The 20,210-nt window shown below is 31.9% G+C and overlaps 1 protein-coding gene across 1 annotated transcript in view; it reads left to right on the top strand.

The window, feature by feature from the left end:
• Window positions 1–2,669: 2,669 nt before the first annotated feature.
• Window positions 2,670–20,210, top strand: part of LOC132759516 (uncharacterized) — a 60,065-nt gene continuing 42,524 nt past the window's right edge. Inside the window, exon 1 of the mRNA XM_060751306.1 lies at window positions 2,670–3,096. Coding sequence (XP_060607289.1) covers window positions 2,739–3,096 — 358 coding nt within the window. The 5' untranslated portion in view covers window positions 2,670–2,738. The remainder of the gene's footprint in view (window positions 3,097–20,210) is intronic.

Genomic DNA, 20,210 nt, shown 5'->3' with positions numbered 1-20,210 from the left:
TCCGAAAAGCAAGTATATGTTAGTGTTCATCCATGCTGTTCTACAGAAATTAGAAACTTCGACGGAAGCGACAGCGACATGAGAATGTTTCTTATTTCTGTAGAACAGCTACGGATGAACAATAACATATTTAGTGTTAAGCTTTATTTGGCCCTTGATTACGTCACGCGGTTTTATGAAACACCATGAAAGATAGAAGGCGACTATGGACGGATTTCAATATAGTATCGACTTTTTTTCTTCTATGAAATTTAACACACATAATTTTTAAGAAATCAAGCGCTGTTCACTGGATGACAAATAAAGCTGGACACTAATATCTTTAATTCAGTCATTAACGTTGTACAGATGTTGAAAGTGTTGTTTACATGACGTCATAATGTAGCGCCAATCAGCGCGTGCAAAAACAGTTTTATGTCGCAAACCAATTAAATTTCACATAAATTTTATTCACTATAACTAAAGATACTGGTGTTCGAATTTATTTTCTTAGCTTAACAATATTCTATCATTGTAGATAGTTTTCAGAACAAAATTCAACAAAAAGTTGTTTTCAATTATCAGATTTTTCAAACAAAATGTGCCGGAACGAAAATACAGAGGGAGGAAATAGCAACGTGCTTTGTTGTGAAATATATCACGCTCCCGGTCTTGTATATTAATATAAGAGATATTTCCGATAGTGTTAGAATTCCTAAGCAAATTACGCGTTAAGAGCAAACCACAAGTTAAGAGCTGTAATATTTATCCACTCATACACTGACTTATTTAGGTAGTACACAAACATTATTATGTACGAGAACATCAATATAATAACAAAATTCAAGTATGTTACATGTACTTACACACATGTTCTCAAATATTTCTCTTAGTTTGCTATTTTAACAATCACATTCAACACCGTGTATACGCAGGAATGTGCAAATAACTCAGGAATTGTGCAAAAGTAACGCAAAACTGTGCAATTTGGTGGCTAAAACGAGCACCGCAATAAGGAAATGGACCGATATTTTTTTTGTACTCCAAATAAGAAGAAATGAGTTAGCGAATACGGTTGCTGAGACATTATACTTTAAACCTCATCAAAAATATTTCCATGATAATGTTAATTTTTCAAGATCAGTCGTGAAAATGACAACTTGACTAGAGAATTGATGGCGAATTTTAGTTTCGTTGATATCGTTAAATACAATAGCGTACATATTTATTTATATGTCAAATTACACATAATTTAGCAGATAAACCGTAATTGAGACCATTTTTACCAGGCAACGCCGAATTTGTGAATGAAGCACTGAAGCAACGGCGGTTATCTCATTAAAAGTAGCTAAATCTTATTTGACAAGCTTCCTTCTATTGTTATTCGACAGTTGTATTTTGACAGATTTCTGGGGTAAAGTATACAGAATATGAAAAAATAAAGTTTTAAATGTGTAAATTGTACATATTTGTTTGACGAAACACGAAAGACACCTTCAAAACGGTAATCAGGTTGTCCCTCTCAAGAATGATCCAAGAAAGTAAACAAATTCCTAAAAAAAATGAAATGCTGCTTTAAGTATAATTTGGTAGAAGCCGTATGCGCTGATCATTTTCTTTTAATTTGATTTAGAATAAAATATATTGGTTCGTATTCTTACTGTGTTATTCGTTTTGGCAATAGCGTTGCACAGATTCGGCGTTACTTTTACGATAATTGCACTTTCCTGAGTTACTGGATATGAATGGTTTTCAAACAGCTGAAGATTTTAAGTGTCATTTCAGTGCAACCGGATGTAATAGTTATGACTCATTTCATTCTCCTCATGTCGTAATCATTTATAATAAAATTAAATGAACGCAAAAGATTCATGAAATACCGACTCTTATGTCTGACCTTCAAAAAAGAAAAGAAATATCAAAAACGTGAAATTCAAAGCTTTATTGTATTAATTACAGTAAAAGACAATCTATATAAAAACGTAGGCATAGTTAAAGTAGGTAAAAGGAAGAATGAAACATTAATAAGTAGGTAAGTTATATTCATTTGATTTTCGGTAACATCTGATCAAAAGAAAAAAAATAAAGAAGGGAAGGAAGGAATTCTTAAATTAATTTCTGTGGTAATCAAACAAGGTTTATTTTACAGGTTTATTAAACAGAATCATGCAGTGCTTCATTGTTTCATTAGAAACATGTGTGCAGTTAGTTAGTTAGTAAATGCCAATTTATTTCAGTAGTGTTGACAGCTATAAGCTTATTGAAACACTTGAATTCGTTCCTTGAACCAACCAGTACTATGCAATGAGTGACGGGATTTGAACCCACGCGGCCAGCAATCCTTAGATTTCAATCTTTAGATATCTAGTCCGAGGCGTTTACCAATCGGTCATGGCGCATATGTGAGGTTTAAAGAGTGATGTTTGCTCAAAGCCGTTAAAATCTTTTCAATGTCTCCTTAACAACAGATTTCTAGTCCGACGTATTAATCACCCCACTATGCCGCCACTCAGTTGAGGCAACTGGTTACAAATTTATGAGGTTTCAAGAGTTATGTTTGCTCTCAACACCGTTGAAATATGTTTAATGTCTCCTGAACATCATGAACAACACATCACAATCTTAGGAGAAATTTTATCCTCGTTAGATTCTTGTTACTATATAACGAACAAATATAAGAGTCTAAGTCACTTGATAGGATATTACTCTTGAACAACTAAGTGCATGCAAATATCTGCTCACGGGTGTTACAAATTAATATGTTGTTGAAATATTTTTCCGTCGTAGTACTGTTTCTTTACGTCATCAACGGAGAACCTGGAGAACCTAAATGTTTTTCAAGGTTTGAATACGACGAGAAAATGTTAATGAAACTGTTAAGATTTGAAGACAAAATTCAGAAATTCGAGGAATTTATTAACGGAGTAAAGGCACGAGAAAACAAGGAAAAGGAGGAACGCGATAAATTGTTTGCTGCAGAGTTAGAGAAATACAAACAAGAAAATGCCGAAGAAATAGAACGACAGAAAATTGTAACATCAGAAATGCTCGAAAGTGTGGCGAATTCTAAGATGGAGCTAGAAAAAGTTCATAAACAGATTGATGAGAGAATGAAAGGTCAGTTTCGCTTCAAATATTATAGAAATTCATATCACATTATTCTTGTTATTTTTAAGAAGTAATATTGTCTTAATATAAATGGTCTCGCTTTGAAAATCCTACAAAAGCAAACGCTGAAATAAATCATTTTATATTAAATTTATCTTAAATAAAAAGATATAAAAACGTCATCAATATTCTGAAGAAGATGAATGTTTAAATTTGGATATAATAAAACGCATGTGTTTATTGTACGAGCTAACATTGTGAAACATTTTCTTTTTGTGTACATGAGTAATATCAATTGCCAAAGAAAGGTATAATTGTAAATATCTAACACACTACTATGTTTCCGCATGTTATACACGAGGAGGCAGTAAACAATTTTCAAAGCTTCTCGGCAAACAACTAACGCGTCGAAATCTAAACGGTTTTAAACCTCGAATACAATCGCATACAAGTTTGTATCCACACGACTTAAATAAATGCATTTCATTTTCAACATAAAAATATGTATCTCACAGCAAATAATCAATAATATATGCTTAACTTCTAGTATTTTTGATATCTGTTTTTATTGCGAGACAATATGATTACAAAAAGCAGCCAAGTTTCCTGTCATTGAAATTCTATAGAAACATTAAAGATCCTGTAACACAATTTTTTCATGGTTTTATTTAATAAATATGACGCTCAAATTAAGATTTGTCAATATTGTTAGTTCCAATAAGCATTATTTAATAAAAATATTACCCCATTTAACATGTAAATAAAGGGAGGTAATTAGAAATTTATTTTCTATAAACTCTAAGTCAAATTTTCCAATAAGAATGAATGCAAGTTATTTATTGATTAAATATAATGTGCACAAATACTTGCAGTACACATTTTACATATTCTTCAATGTTTGAAAATTGTTCTATTTGCATACTTATATACATATATAATTTTTGCAAGTGTGGTATACACACAGTTACAATATTAATCACAAAACATACAGGATCTTTAAGGCCGGTGCATGTATTATATTCTGCATTGAATTTTCCTTCTCAATCACCATACAATCTGAAAATAACATGACAACTGGGTGTCCTTCAGCTGTTTCCTTCACTACTTTAAGTCTTCTTCATACTTTGAAATAGACGAGTTTATTTTCGAGGTAGCTGCATATAATATATATTCGATTCGAGTCTCAAAATGTATTGCTTAAACCACTAAAATCAATTTGACTAAATAACTGATACACAGTACTAGCCAGGGAAATTAATATTTAGCAACTTTCAATATAATGAAGCTAATATATCCACTTTTATTTCAAAACTGTCTCTCGTGTGTAAATTTGGCATGGCAAATTCGAAACTTGCCAACTAAAACTGTACACTGCCTCCTGAGGTTTAACGTTTACCTAAGTGGCTGAAAGCGAACTTTATGAACAATTTATCAATAATTATGATCACGGTGTCTATATCGTATGATATTTGTAGTAGAAAACCAATACAAAAGACTGTAATATTTTACATCGTGACTTTCTTAATGTTCCATTATTTCATATGGAATAAATTGTAGTGTCCGCATATTCTTATTATGAAACCCTACATAAGTTGTTTCTTGGAAAAAAAACATTCTTCCATTAAGTAAAACTGCGTATTCTCTAAATGTTCAAACATGTCATTACACTTAATTAGATTTGGCTTATTTTTCCCTAGAAAACGTTTTATTTTTAAGAAGAAATTACTACCTGAACCATCTTTAGTATTAATTTTCAGTCACATGCAGATTATAAAATTCACGTGGTAAAGTCATCGTAATATGATCAAATTAAATGATTTGCATAAAATTACTTTTAAATTATCAACTGAATACATGAATCTACAACAATATTTACCAAAAATGACATGCCTTGTACACTATTAGAACTACATTATTATATATTAATAGAATATGAAGCTTTAAAATAATTTATGTTATAAGAAAACATTTATCTTAAGGTATCTTTTTACCAGATTTTAAACCTTTAATCTTACAACTCTATCGTTTTTTAGGGAAAGTTGTGGCATTCACAGTGACCACACCTAGGATGGGTGCTTCAATATACTCCATGACTTTTACAACTGTCATTACAAACGAAGGGAACGGGTTTGATACATCGACTGGCAAGTTCACGTGTCCTGTTAGCGGGCTCTACTACTTTACTTTACACATCGTCAAAAAACGGTCATCTAGTGTCAGCACTGCTGGATGTTTCATTAATCTGAACGGATCAAGTAAAGTGTTCGCTTACACAGATCCACAGAGCGGTGCAGACTACGGAAGTTACGGAGTTTCAACGTCGGTGTATTTAAAATTGAAGGTTGGAGATGTTGTGATGTTAGGTGGTTACAGCAGTGGTATTTCCAACCGTGTAGAATCAGATACGTCATTCAGTGGTCATTTAGAACAAGAAGTTTATTAACTTATACGTAGTATTATACATGTATGTGTTTTTTCGAATTTGTTTAGCAAAAAAGTGGTCCGACTTCTTTATATCTGCTTGATATCTAAAAGTTCGTATCCAAGTTTTAAATTATAAACACAGGTAATCAGCTAATTTTGAAGATTCTGTTCATTCGTAGAAACAGTGTGTACTTTATTCGATAAAACTTTAAAGTTGAAACTTTTATAAGAAATTTACCCTTTATAAATTTTTAAATGTTTGATAAAAAAGCTTTATTTAGTTCAATTTTCAAAATATTATTTGTATAGACTGGTTCGAATCTAGTTGTATTCCAATATAAGTTTATTTAAATCAAGTGACCCCTGGTTTGTAAAACTATTTTATATTGTGATTACAATGATAACAGAATACATATAATGAACGCGAGCAAGTATGAATCAGATCATCGTCAAACCAATAATAAACGCTGAGAAACAATTTATTATGTTTACCTATGAAATTTATGTACATTGTGTATATTAAATTACTTAGACATTCTTTGTAACAATCTATCTATCTATCTAACTGTTGATTGGAAAAGCAAATAGACATTTACGGTATTAAATTGTCGACAGAAATTTTTTTTGTAGTTTCAAAGACTTATGACAGTGTTATTATTATTTAGCTAGTTTGTTGCCATAATATTGTATTATGTTTGTTGAATTGTCGTAAATTTGTATAAATGTTTGATATTTATATTCTTGTTTTTTCTCGTCATTCAATGGAGCAATTATTTCTTAATTTATTGATCAAAGCAATGTGACTGTTGTCTCCACTTGAATGACTTATACAATGTATTTGAAAAAGCAGCAGTTAAAGAGACATAATAGCAACTCCAGTGTCAGGATATTTTGAGAATGACAACAATGAAAGGGAGATTAATATGATAAAGTTCAATGTGATGAAGATGTATGTTTTGTGTGACTCATTCAATAAAGTCTTCATTGAGGTATACTTCTATACATCGGATCAACAAGAGCTAGGCTTAATTTTTAAACTGATCCCAGGTCACATATTAGAATGACTGTCACGTTATCATTCATAGGGGAACAATTTCATATGGTTCACCGAAATGTGCATCGTTTAGAATGATCTGGCGTTTTCCGGTTTAACATATCTTTGTTAAGCTCCAACATAAGGACGCCATTTTCAGGAAATTGAACAGAATTTTATTTGTATTTTTTTTTTCAATTTTATTTATTTATTTATTTTTTAATTTGAACTATAATTTTACCGGAAACAAGCAAGCACGTCATCGAGTTAGGCTCGAACCAAGGATGCCTTGGTTGAAAAGCAGACACCTTAATCACTTAGGTCACTGCTCGTGAAATTGATAGACTGATTCTACAAACTAAATTACTGTCAAATAGGCAAATTTCACCACGGCTTGAAACTTAATAACTTTTTAATTATGACAATTCTACTGTAATTCATTTAGTTTACTATATCTGCGTTAGCTAACATACATATCTTGGTGAGTCTATGTGACAAACATTTTCAATCAGTAACGCTAGCAGATTTTTCATAATCGACTGGGAAAACTTTATCCGCATCACTTAAAGATTCTGTTACACATCTTTTTTATGTTTCCTTATCATAAATAAAATGCTCAAATAAAGATGTATCAATATTGTAAGTTCCAGAAAGCATTTTTTGTAAAGATATTTCCGAATTTACTTTTTCATTTTAATAAAGGTAGGTAATTACACATTTATTTTCTATAAAGTCTAAGTCAATCTTTTCAATAAGAAATGAATGCATATATTTTAATGATTACATAATTTTATAATGTTGACAAATATTTGCAGTACATATTTCAAATATTCTTCGATGTTTGAAAAGTGTTTTAGAAGCATTAAAATACATATATAAAATTTCACTCAAGTGTTGTAAAAACATTCTCAAGCCGTCCGGTTAGCTCAATAGGAAGAGTGTTGGAATGCGACCTGGGTTGATTCTCAGACGGCGCAGGTCACTTTCGTTTTGATTGATCATGAAATCCTTTCTACGGTCATTCGCGCTGTACCTCTACTCTGGCATGTTCAGAAGTTTTAGTTCATTGCGAAAGTGAAGGCAACTAGTACTGGTAAACTGCTTGACAGCCTGCCCAGGAACGATTCGATGGTTGAACTGTGCTGGTGAATTCAATGTGGCTTACTGTCGTGATCCGGAGTGAAAACTTCCAACACCACCACGTAACAAAATTTTTTAAAACATGCAGGATATTTCAACTTAACAAAAGCACTTAATTTTGAGTTAGTTTGGGCGTTAAGATAGAATGTATAAGGTGCGTACAAGTATATGTATAAGTTTCATGTCTACGGATTTGTGGATTTTTTTTAAGATCTGGTTTTACGTCGCAACAACACAGTACATGGCGATTTTCTAGCATTGCTTGTGGGAGCAAGAGCCTTTCTATGCATTATTCTAGGCACGAATAGGTACCTGAGGAGAACCAAAGACGTTCCGTAAATAAGCTAGCTCACATGAAATAATCCAAAGTCATTGTCGAAACTCGAACCTCTGACGCCCACTAACATTTAGAGTAAGATCACTATTCACCTAGAATTGATAACTCCATTACGGTATAAAAATCTATATAAGTTTCGGTTATTTCCCTTTGTAAACTTTTCAGATGCTTAAGAGATGTAGAAAAAAAACAGTGATGGTTGTTTATATTTTCTAATTTATTAAGCATTTGACAAGCCGTAAAAAAATATAATATTATATAAGTTAACAAATACCTTCGAGTGCAGTCTTTTGCGGCGATTCAATGTTACAGAAAACATGTGTCAAATGATCACCCAACCTGAAGATCAAGCTTTTATTGTTGGCCACCTTACAGTATCATCCACTGGTTCATATATGAATTAAATGAAGAGGAAACAAAAAGTTAAGTTTCCAATGGGGTCCAAGCACTGACATTAATTTATCTTTTTTGCCCCTTGTATCTGTAATATAAATGTCGCAATCCATTTCAAAGGAAGTTTTACCCGTGCTTATACCGGCAACTATTATTTTCAGATATGTGTTGGCAATCAGTAAAAATAGTAACAGTAGCCATCCAAGCACTATGCAACATGCATATATCCTATCAATGTATCCGAATACTGTACGAGTTATTGCTATTGGGAAAATCAAGTCAAAGTAACTGGTGTATGGAAGAATATCATAGTAATAAAATGGCAGACAGTGTACGCTTGCAAATAAAGCACCCATGAGAGCCCAAAATACGAATACGGTAACATTTCTGAGATTCCTACCCCCTATACACACCCCGGTGAAATAACAGTGGTGGTCTCGCTTCATTACACACTTGTCACATATTGGACAATGGTGACATCTTGGAGGGCGGGGTCTGTTACACTGTAAACACGGGGCCCACGAGAAATAGAGAATAACATGCTACTGTCTTTTGATATCAATTTTATCAGGCAAGGCTGATATGGGCTAGAAAGGCCGAGGCTTGCCGAGCCCTTTCTGCCCATATCAGCCGAGCCTGATAAAATTGATATCAAAAGACAGTAGCATGTTTTTCTATTTATCATGTAACACATAAAAACTGTCAAAATAACAAAATAATCTACTTTAAAATAGCGAATTTCGTAAAACAAGGGGATTATTGTTCAAAGAAATAATTCTTGAAAACAAATTCCTCCGCCCCTGAAACTTAGAATTTGTAAATGGCGGCCATTTTTTCTTTCGACTCGGATAAAAGATACAACAGAATGTAGGCCTAACACGATAAAATTCTTATCTTTAATCTAAACTTCGATCCAAAAATTCCCTTAGAATCACATTTATAAACTTTACTGCACTTTTTGACTTGAATTAACAAATTCAAAAGTTCACAATAATTTCAATCAAACAAAAGTCAAATCGGCAATCAAACACACGCTACACAAACATGCGTTTTATTTTTTAAACGAAACAATTTGTTCACGTATTAAATAATCCGGCGAAATAGGTAAACATTCACAAGTTCTCAAATAAAATCATCTAGCCTGTTTGTTATGATTACATGTACAATATAGTATGACGTGAACATTGATGATGTCATTTGCAATATAAATTATGACGTCACTTCATGAAGTTGGTGCTAAAACTTTTCGCTATCTATTTTATTCGTAATTGAAATCGAAATCGAAATGATAAATAAATAAATATCGCATCTTGATTGAAGACTTGTAAGGGTATGAGATTACATTGAAGAATTCACATACTGATAAAAAGTGAGAATATAAGCAATTGAAAAAAGTCCGTTAAAATGGGCGTGGCTTATTTTTGATATCAGGTTACTGACCTGATATCAAAAATAATTATCAGGCAAGTGTTATCGGGCAGTTACCATGGCAGTTGCATGATAAATATGGGTATTGGGTCCTCTCGGGTGGCTCCGTGTGGGTTCTGGGTACTTTAGTGGCGACAAACATGAGGCTGTCTTGTGAGTCATTAACTTCCATGTTGAGTGATGTAGCATCTTTTCGGGATCGCATGGTGCTGTCATTATGGTTATTGTTAACATTATGGCATATTTTCTGTCCAATGGATATCCCGTCCGGAATAATACCGTCACGTGACGGCTTATAACTTGTATCAACGTATTTTATACACAACCAATTCACAGTTAATTGAAAAACAATAAAAAATCCAAATAATCGAAAGCACAAAATAATATTGTCACTATAGTTACTGTACAGATATGGAATAGCAAATATTATTCCTACACTCGCGATCCCTGTCATGCCTGTAAGAGATATAGCTTGGGTCATGTAGTCAAATATTCGCACGTTGAAGTTTTGTACTAAAAGCGTAAGCATTTCCAAAAGCTCCCACTTTGTCCGACTCAATGAGTTCTTGAATTTGACAGTATCGTTGCACTGCATCTTTGAACTCTGAATGAACGAATAAATGTAACAGTTTATTAACACCCTATATATACATTTGGACTAAGATATATGAATTATAAATGCGAGATAAAAATGAAAAAGGAGAGAAATGAAAACATAAACCTATGAAAAAAATCTGATTCGCATTTTGCAAAATATTTATTTCTTTAGGTATTAATCAAGCAAAAATGAAGCTTGTTTGACTTTCTGTCGGTTTCTTTTCTAAACAATTGCATGTGTGTATACACCAGGTTAATATTATAGTTATACGTAATTGTTTTACATTGAATAATAGGGAGTACTTGCAGGAACGAGTTTTAAGCCACGTGCATATTTCAAGTAACCTTGTTTTGTAACAGTCGTTTTTAAGTAGTTTATTTGGTTTCTACAGAATTTATTTAGTTCGATTGTGTAGGAAAAACCGACTTTCAAATACCTTTTTAGAATCAACCAGTACTGAGCAATGTGTGTTAAGTTTGTTGCTCAAGGAGACAACGACTTGTCCCTGTCTGGGTTTGAACCCATGCGGCTAGCGAACTTTAGATTACTAGTCCGAAGCGTTGACCACTCGACCATGCCGCCAGCAGTAGTTTATTTAATACAACAGAATAATAGATGTTTTAACATTTTTGGACTTTAATCAAAACGTTACGTGTTTCCTCTATAGACCATATACATTCTATAATGAAAATATGTCTTAAAACCTTTAAATCTAATTGTAAATGGTCATTGACTAGGTAAAAAACAAAATAACTTGACATTTTGCCATAATTGTGTTCAGTTTAATATTTTACTATGAAAAAGTAATAAATAATCCATGTTTTTAAATTGTATAAAAAAACGTCCTTGTTAATTATTGGTCTATCACCATTAAAACAAGCTTTCGAAAAATATTACTAATTCAACTTAGAATTACAGCGAAAATTGACTAATATGTCATTTCAATTACTTCAATTCTTTGCCGGACAAAATGTATCAACCAGGTTTTCAAAGTTACATGAAGCATATCATGAAGCCTTTTCACAACGTTCTTCTCTGATATAAAATTAACAACGATATAAAATATATTTTGATATTACATGTATAACTTACATGAATGCGTCACAACATTCTTGCCTAAAAATGCGCACAACGGTGCACGGGTTTGCGTTAACGGGGGAGAAAACATGCACTAACTAAACGTTTCTCTTGACCATGTTCTCGGACCATTTAAAGCATGCTCCTGCTTGTACATGTGTTAGTGCACGAAACACTGTGCATTAATTCTCTATTAATGTTCAGGATGACTTCATCGGTCCGTAAAACGTAAACTGACCACTTAAGTGGGCACTTTAATCTTTTTATTGGACGGCTAAATTTCAGTGCATGGTGTATAAATGTATAACCGCTACAATACACGCATTATACGAATAAGAATACATGACCTTTCAAAAAAATTAGCACATTTTACTTGAAAGGTTGTTGTTTAAGCTATACAATTCTTTTTCCGTAAAATGAATTCAATTTTTTGTTGTAGAAAAGCGTATTATAATTATAATGAACTCTACAGACCTAGTATTATACATGTAGAACTATTCAGTTTTATAATATTTCATTGTATATTTTGAACGTGATAAATTTACACAATCTAACAACATTATCATGAGCATAAAACAGTATGATAAAAGTACATGTACAAAGCAAAATTGTTCATAAACAGAAGATACTTAAACGTTAAAACTTACAATTATTGGTGTTTATTGCAAATTATTAAAATTTAGTAAAGTATTGATATCATCATCCTCGGCAACCCAGGCTATTTAACGTAATATGTACGGAATATGTACTATGGGTTCCGACGATGTGATATCATGTAATGGTAATTATTCTTACCGTGAAATTAAATGTCCAATTTTTCAAAAATAAGTTTAACAGTTTATATTATATTCCGTCGCACTGTGATATTACATCCTGGATAAAATGTGTTAACCCAGTGTATATGTTACAGTATTTAATTATTTAAAGGTGTATTCATTTGTAATAGTTTAAAGGTATTAAATACCTATCAATAGCATAAAGTTCGATTTTATACAACATGTTTAAACATGACGGTCAGTGTTTGCATTACATTATAATCCATTAAGCAGTTTTATCAGTTTGTATTGTACCTATTAATGCAATGAAAAATCAATTGGTCTAACCCAAATCTAATAGAAGGTCAAGGTTTTTACATTCGCTTCTTTTTTTCTCTTCATTTTGGTTGTACTGTTTTTGTGATGTTGTGTGTGTGTGTGTGTGTGTGTGTGTGTGTGTGTGTGTGGTGTGTGTGTGTGTGTGTGTGCGTGTGTGTGTGGTGCGTGTGCGTGCGTGTGTGCGCGCGCGCGTGCGTGCGTGTTTGTTTGTTCGTTTTTTGTATTTTTTTCTTTTTTTTTGGTGGAGAGTGTTGTGTTTTATTATTATTATTATTATTATTATTATTATTATTATTATTATTATTATTATTATAATTATTATTATTATTATTATTATTATTATTTTGTTATTATAATATTTTTTGTGCGGGTGTTGTGTTTTATTATTATTATTATTATAATTATAATTATTATTATTATTATTATTATTATTATTATTATTATTATTATTATTATTTTTATAATGATATTATATATTATTTTTCACTGTAAAAATGAGCTGAATTAGCTATATATTTTATTTTAATAGATACACTGCTAGTATAGTAATTGAACAATAATTGATAATTACAAATGTTAAATAAAAAATAAAAAGAGCTACTGTATCTAAAATATCAAAAGGCTGCCCAATTCTTTTTACCAACTGGACGTTACCGATGAATTATAGAGGTTATTTATAGACAGTTCCTTGGGTTAAGTCGGTAATTTATTAATTTTTGCGTAAACTATGAAACGAAAAATCCGAAATAATTATTTCAATATGTAAAGTTTTTACTTTTACACCTGCACTTTAACCTTGTTGATTATGATTACCGACCAGAACAAAACCACTCCGTAACTTTGCTGTAACGCCAGGTCTGACCAACGTTTTTGATTTTCCCATAGACTTACATTATGAGAAATGGTCCCTAATCCGACCTTTTTATTCGTTAAAAATGTGCTTTATCTAAGAGAATGAAATGCCTGACACATTAAAATGTGACGTTTGTATATTATGTTATTTTCGGAAACTCTGTCATTGCTTTTCAAATCGATCCTCATCATTGCTTTCGGGTTTGATTAGTTTTATACGTTTTTCATAGTTCGAAACAAACAGTGGCGTTTTTTAAATAGAAGGATGATGTAAAATGAATACTATAAAAAGAAAATTGCATGGCGTTTGATTTTGTATCTCGTAGTCAAATTTATTTATTTATTTGTTTGTTGGTACGTTCGTCCGTTCTTGTCGTCCGGTATCCAGTCCTTCGTCCCTTCCTTCCTTCATTTGTACCTTCCTTTCGTCCGTCCGTTTGTTCGTCTGTTCGAGGAAACATATATAATCTTATTTAAAAAAGAGCAAATACAATAAACCGACTGATTTGTATTGTTACTTTCCTGGTTTATGGGGAAACGTGCTACATAAAGAGCAAGGAATACAAACATTAACCCAAAATGATGGCATCTCCGTTCGTTCATCCATCCGTCCGTCCGTCCTTTCTTTCTTTCTTTCTTTCTTTCTTTCATCCGTTAATTATTTCATTCTTCCATTCATTTCTTATTTTATCTATTTATTATCAAATATCATCTATAAATAACAAATATGAATAGCTAAATTAATAGAATTGTACGACTGTTTATAACTTGTAAGGGGCTAACTCCTCTGCCCTTATTACATCAGTATTTTGTTAATGTGCGCTGCAGATTTACCTCCCTAAATCACGCGAATTTCTTGTCACATATTCACGTTTACACATTTTCTTGCATAATCACGTTTAAGAAGAAACGCGTAAAATCACAAAGATTTGTACTGCCTGTACTGGCTCTAAGTCTACAAAACGTTATTATCTTGAAAGTGCATACAGACAATAACAGCTTTTATCAGATAAATTCATACTTTAAGTATTAAAAAGCAGATTTTGACGGTGGCACAAAGGTGACATGTGTTTGTGTGTTTTATTTATCTTAGTAACTCGTGGCCACGACATAGTATCTCGTGGTCACGACTTAGCTATCTCGTGGCTACGACCTATTAACTCGTGGCAACGACATAATAACTCGTGGCCACGACTAAGCTATCTCGTGGCCACGACTTAGTAACTCGTGGCCACGACATAGTATCTCGTATCTGATTTTTCATAATTGTCTTGAAAATGTAACCTTAACATATGATTGAAAATGTTAAGTACAAGTATTCGCATGTTTTATTTTTATGTATAAAGCTAGATTAAACGTTACGATAAAATATGTACAGGTCAGATACTCGCATTAATTTTACATAGACTTACATTATAAGAAATGACCCATAAACGGACCTTAAAATTAAAAAGTTTTCATCATAGAGATGTGATTTATCTAGGAGAATGACATGCTTGACACATGCTTGACACATAAAATTTATCTCGTTATATAGGGGTAGCAAACAAGATTTTTATTCAAATTGACTTATAAGAGGATTACCATCCACACCACCCTCCCCCCTTTTCACTGTAATTATCCTACAGACTTACAAAAAACTTCATGTTTTTTGTGTGTTTTTTCTTTCAGAAAACAGTGAACTGTTAGTTTCTAAAATAGTTTTTATACTTATACACAATACCTTTTCACCCAATCCTCGGATGTTCTATTGAATCTTACGGTTTTCCCTGCACTTTTATAGCCAGTCGCTGGCCATGTAACAAAGCGAGAGCCTGACCTACATGTATATTCAAGTTAAGCATCCACCTTTTGTCAGATAGGCCATCATTTACATTAATTGAGCTGCCACTAAGTAAAAGCATAATTTTATACATGCGGCAAATTAAATCTTTTCAGATTTCCCTGTGGCAATTTACTTACATTCAGCTATAATACAATAAATGGCGTGTTACTGTTGCAAGTGCTTAATGTTATTTAGATTTTGATTACTTCCCTTTATATTTCCAACTTTACATGCACGAAAACAACTTCAAACGCAGATAAAAAAAATCCAGAAATGGCTGTTTATTTTATTTATCTAATTATTTCATTTATTTTTTTTATTCTAATTTCGTTTCGAAAACTTGCGATTACATAATTATATACAGTTTTATACATATTTTAGGTCAGCCAAACTTGAGAAAATTGTGTTAACCAAACGATTTGAATGCTACTTCTTATGTATGCTAAGCAGTAGAGTGCTTAAACTGCCGGCGTGTAGATGTAGAAAATAAAAAAAAGCAATCTATAAAATTCTTATATAATATAAGCTTTCTTCAAATAATACAAACAGATTTTACAATAAGCGATCAGAACTAAAGAAATGGTTGCAATACATTTAACTGTGCAAACTTCAATACGATTGAATTGTAGATTCTTAAAGGCACAGTATGCCTCAGATATCCATAGTTTTAATTGTTTAGCAATGCCAAGCATGTGCTAAATTGAGTTTTAATAATAAATTTTGAGCATGTAAGATGTTTTACAATGAAAACGATTTAACGATTCAGACAGTTTGTACTTCAAGAAATAAGTGTTAAAATAAACTGCAATTGATATGAAGTAAATATTTTTGGAGCATGTACTTTGTTAAATGGCATGTAAAGAGGGTATTCATTTGATCAAATCGATTCACTCGAGTCTCCAACTAGCCTCGTTTTCTTTTCAGAGTCCAAACATCCACGTTTAATCACAAAAATACGCAATCTAGTCCCGTTTTAACTTTCAGAGTCCTAAAAATCCATAGCAAATCACGACTTTATACCATGTAGCTTTGTTTTGATTTCCTGAGCCTAAATAAAAGCTGTATTGTATTCAACATTGTATAACATTCTTATAGTAAAATATATATAGAGTGTACACACAATGCATTACTTTAGATTGAACCAACTAGGTCCGTCAGATAAAATGTACGTATGCAAAAACTTGAAATTTCTTAGCTTTGTAACAAATAAATGGATTCCAAAAAAATGTGTTAGAAATCCAATAATTTACCATGGCATAGGGTGAATATTATTTTTCCAGAAGATACAAGTTACACATGTAACCACAAACATGTAATTAAACTATTTATGATATTGAAACGCTAGAGAGATCTATGAACGTGTTTTTACAATTACATACAATAACACAGTGACAATTGAAACATACCTACGACACGAATAAATGTATATATGGTATACTTTAATTAGGAAATAGATATGAGCAGTGACATGACTTTTCCAATATAGTGGTCAAATTACGTAATCATAGAAACGTTACGTCATTTTTTTATTATTTTTTATTTTTCGACGCGCGCTTTTTTAATCAGATCAAAGCAGTTTTCAAACAGTGAGCATATCAGTAAGAAAAAAAATTCGTGACTGCACTAAAATAATAAAATTGTTCACCACAATGATGACGGTTTTCCGCAGTTTAATGATATGGGAAGAAATGACTCATTGTTACTGTGTAAATATAAAGTACAAACTGCGCTGATAAACTTGTTTTTGGTAAGCTTGGACTTTTGACAAAACATTCGCTTAATCGTGAACATAAGTACCAATGAGGAAAATTTCACAAAGAAAGTATGATTTAACAAATCTAATTACATCTATTCAAATGACCATTCACATATTTTCCTTGCAAAAGAAAACACCTTCAGGGCGTACATACTTAAAGTAATTAAACACTTACAAGTATTTCTATGATTGTTATTTTATTTCAAGCGTTAAAATGTTTTTTCAAGTATTTTTCCTTATTGTAACATGTCGTGGCTGATATGTAAATAGAACAAGGAAGATATCACATCACATGGATATCAATGTTTTATATAACGGACACTCCAACAAATAAATATATAATTGAGGGACTGTTGTAAAGAGTAGTAGGTGTGTGATTAGACGCTTGAAGTTGTTGGAGTTGTTGAAAAGTCGTCCTGTTTTTAATCAAATTAAGGGAAAAAAAGATTCATTGAAATTACATCATTAAACATTTTGCGGCGCCATGTTAGTCAAGTTGCCGGTTTGAATTTATAAATGGAAGAAATAACAATGGCATTGTTGTGAAATATATCACGCATCCGGCCTTATTTGTTTATAAAAAAAATCCCCGGTAGTGTTAGAGCCACACGTTTAGAGCTGTAATATAAGACACTCATACACAAGTTTAGAGCTGTAATATTAGCCACTCATACACTGACTTTTTTAGGTGGTACACAAACATTGTTATGTAAGCAAACATCAATTAGGTAAAAAAATTTAAGTACATGTATGTTGTATATAAGCATGTTCTTCAATATTATTCCTTTGCTTTTTTATCAATCACATTCAAACAACTGATGATTTTAAGCGCCATTCCAGTGCAACCGGATGTTAATTCTATAACGCAGCTTATTCTTCTTCTGTCATTATCATTTATCACAAAATTCATGAAATAACAACTTTTATGTCTGGGTTTCGAAAAGGATACGAAAAAAAAAAATCAGAAATTTAAAGCTTTATCGAATAAAGTACGAAAAATAATTTATATCAAAAGCGTAGGCATTGTTATACTAGGTTAAAATCAAAATGAAACATGAATAATTCGGGTTGATGAAAATTTAAATTCCGGTATCATCTGATTAAGAAGTAAACAACTTTAATGAAATGAAGGACGGGTTAATTTTTTTCAATTGTTATCAACAGACATGTGGCACCAGTGTATAGCCTGGCAAATTTCCGTGGTTAAATCAATCAAATATCCAGGTTTATTTAACAAAATCATGCATTGCTTCATTGTTTCATTACAAATATGTGTGTGTGTGCGTGCTCAGGCGTGCGTCCCTGTATGCGTGCGTGTGTGCGTGTGTGTGCGTGGACGTGTGTTTTCTAAGTTTAATAAGGGTATATCCGCCCTTTAAGGCACTGTGATCCCGAACATGTCACCAATCATGTCCTTAAATATTATCTAAGTTGCCAAATGGTGACCTATTAGTTTTGAATGCAATACAGGCAGTTTAACAATGAGGGGAATTTATAATATTAACCAAGATGTGATGTTGACATGAATGCAGAAATCAAGGTGAGTAGGATTATCTCCCTTATTCATAGAAACACCAAGCTACAAAATAGAATGAAATCTCATGATGATCAAAAATGAGATCTTGACCTAGACTTGAGTATTGAGTTTGCTGGACAACTGGCAGGACTATCAGTTACTTACTATTTCTGTAAGAGGCCAGCAGCTGTAGGATTGAACGGTTTTGCACCTATTTCATCCTTCTCCTTCTCAGATCAGACACTTTCCGTGATGCCGGCACTGGAAATATCAATTTTAAGTGGAATTTTGTCCTTATATAAAAATATTTAATCATTTAAACTTTACTAATGATCAATAACCAAAAGATGGCTCAGTTGTATGGCAAATAAGTATTTTTTCAAGAAACTGTAACAAAACACAAAGAAATAAGCGATTTATTTTAGCTCGATTGCTTTTTTTATACTTATATGATTCAAGGTGTTTTCAAATACTGAACTAAAATGTTTAATTTCCATGCATTTCTTAAAAATACATTTCTTAAAATAACTTTCTTCTAAAATCTTAATGAAAGCCTTAGTACCAGCCGTATGAGACCAAATAGATTTACTTTCTTTTTTTTCTTTCTTTTTTTAACTGTAAATTATGCAGTTCTGCAATGCAAAATTTCAATATTAAATATCATTATTCAAAATATGAATACAGGATTTGAAAGCAGGCAGTTAATATCACAGATATTTATTTACATTTTCTATTAATTCTATCATAAATTTTCCTCAATTTTTATCATTCATTGTAGTAATGAATAGCAGTGTCATATTATATTACATTTTAAAACTTCCTGATTTCAACATAATGTGTACTGTAACCCCTGTTATTCAACCCTACCTCTTCCCCATTAATTAAAGATTCCTATTTTTAACCCATCTAGTTTCGGAACCATTCCTGTATTACATTAAAGTGACATTATGCTCATAGTTTCATAGTGAAGTTATGCTGAACTGACTACATATTTCAAAAGATAGTGATTGACTAACGGTTCATATACGAAAATGTTTAGGATAAAATTTAAATCTGCCTAAATATAAATAGACTGTCTCATCCTTTTTATGAAATGAACGTAACTAGTTTATTTTAATGGATATTTACGAAAATATCGTTTGAATCCATGCGTTGTTTATTGTTAATGTAAAATTATTTTTTATATTAAAAGGAATTATGGCAAAAGGAAAACTTATTTTGACATTCACTTGTTCACTCATTTATACCCTTGGATTGGCATAATGTCAATTTAATTAAAGAACCATATATTTAACCACTCTAGATCAGGAACCATTCCTGCACTTCATTAATTCAAGTATCATATCTTTAACTCCTCTGATTCTAGAACCCTACCTGTACCAATTAATCAAAAAACCATCTCTTTAATCACTCTAATTCTTAGACCATTACAGTACCCCATTAATTAAAGAACCATTATTTTATCTTTCGCTTCTTTAATTCATGAACCATATTCGCACCCAATTATTTAATGACCTTATCGTTAACACTTCTAATTCTAGAACCACAAATTACCCCATTAATTAAAGAACCATAACTTATCTCTTACCATTGTTCAAGTACCATTCCTGAAACCCATTAATTAATAAACCTTATATCTAACCATTTTAA

The sequence above is a fragment of the Ruditapes philippinarum genome, unplaced genomic scaffold (genome assembly GCF_026571515.1).
Source record: "Ruditapes philippinarum isolate M1 unplaced genomic scaffold, ASM2657151v2 ctg4005_1_1_1_1, whole genome shotgun sequence".
In the NCBI taxonomy this organism is placed as follows: Eukaryota; Metazoa; Mollusca; class Bivalvia; order Venerida; family Veneridae; genus Ruditapes; species Ruditapes philippinarum.
Note: the sequence above shows the minus strand (reverse complement) of the source record. Positions and strands in the feature narration are given on the sequence as shown.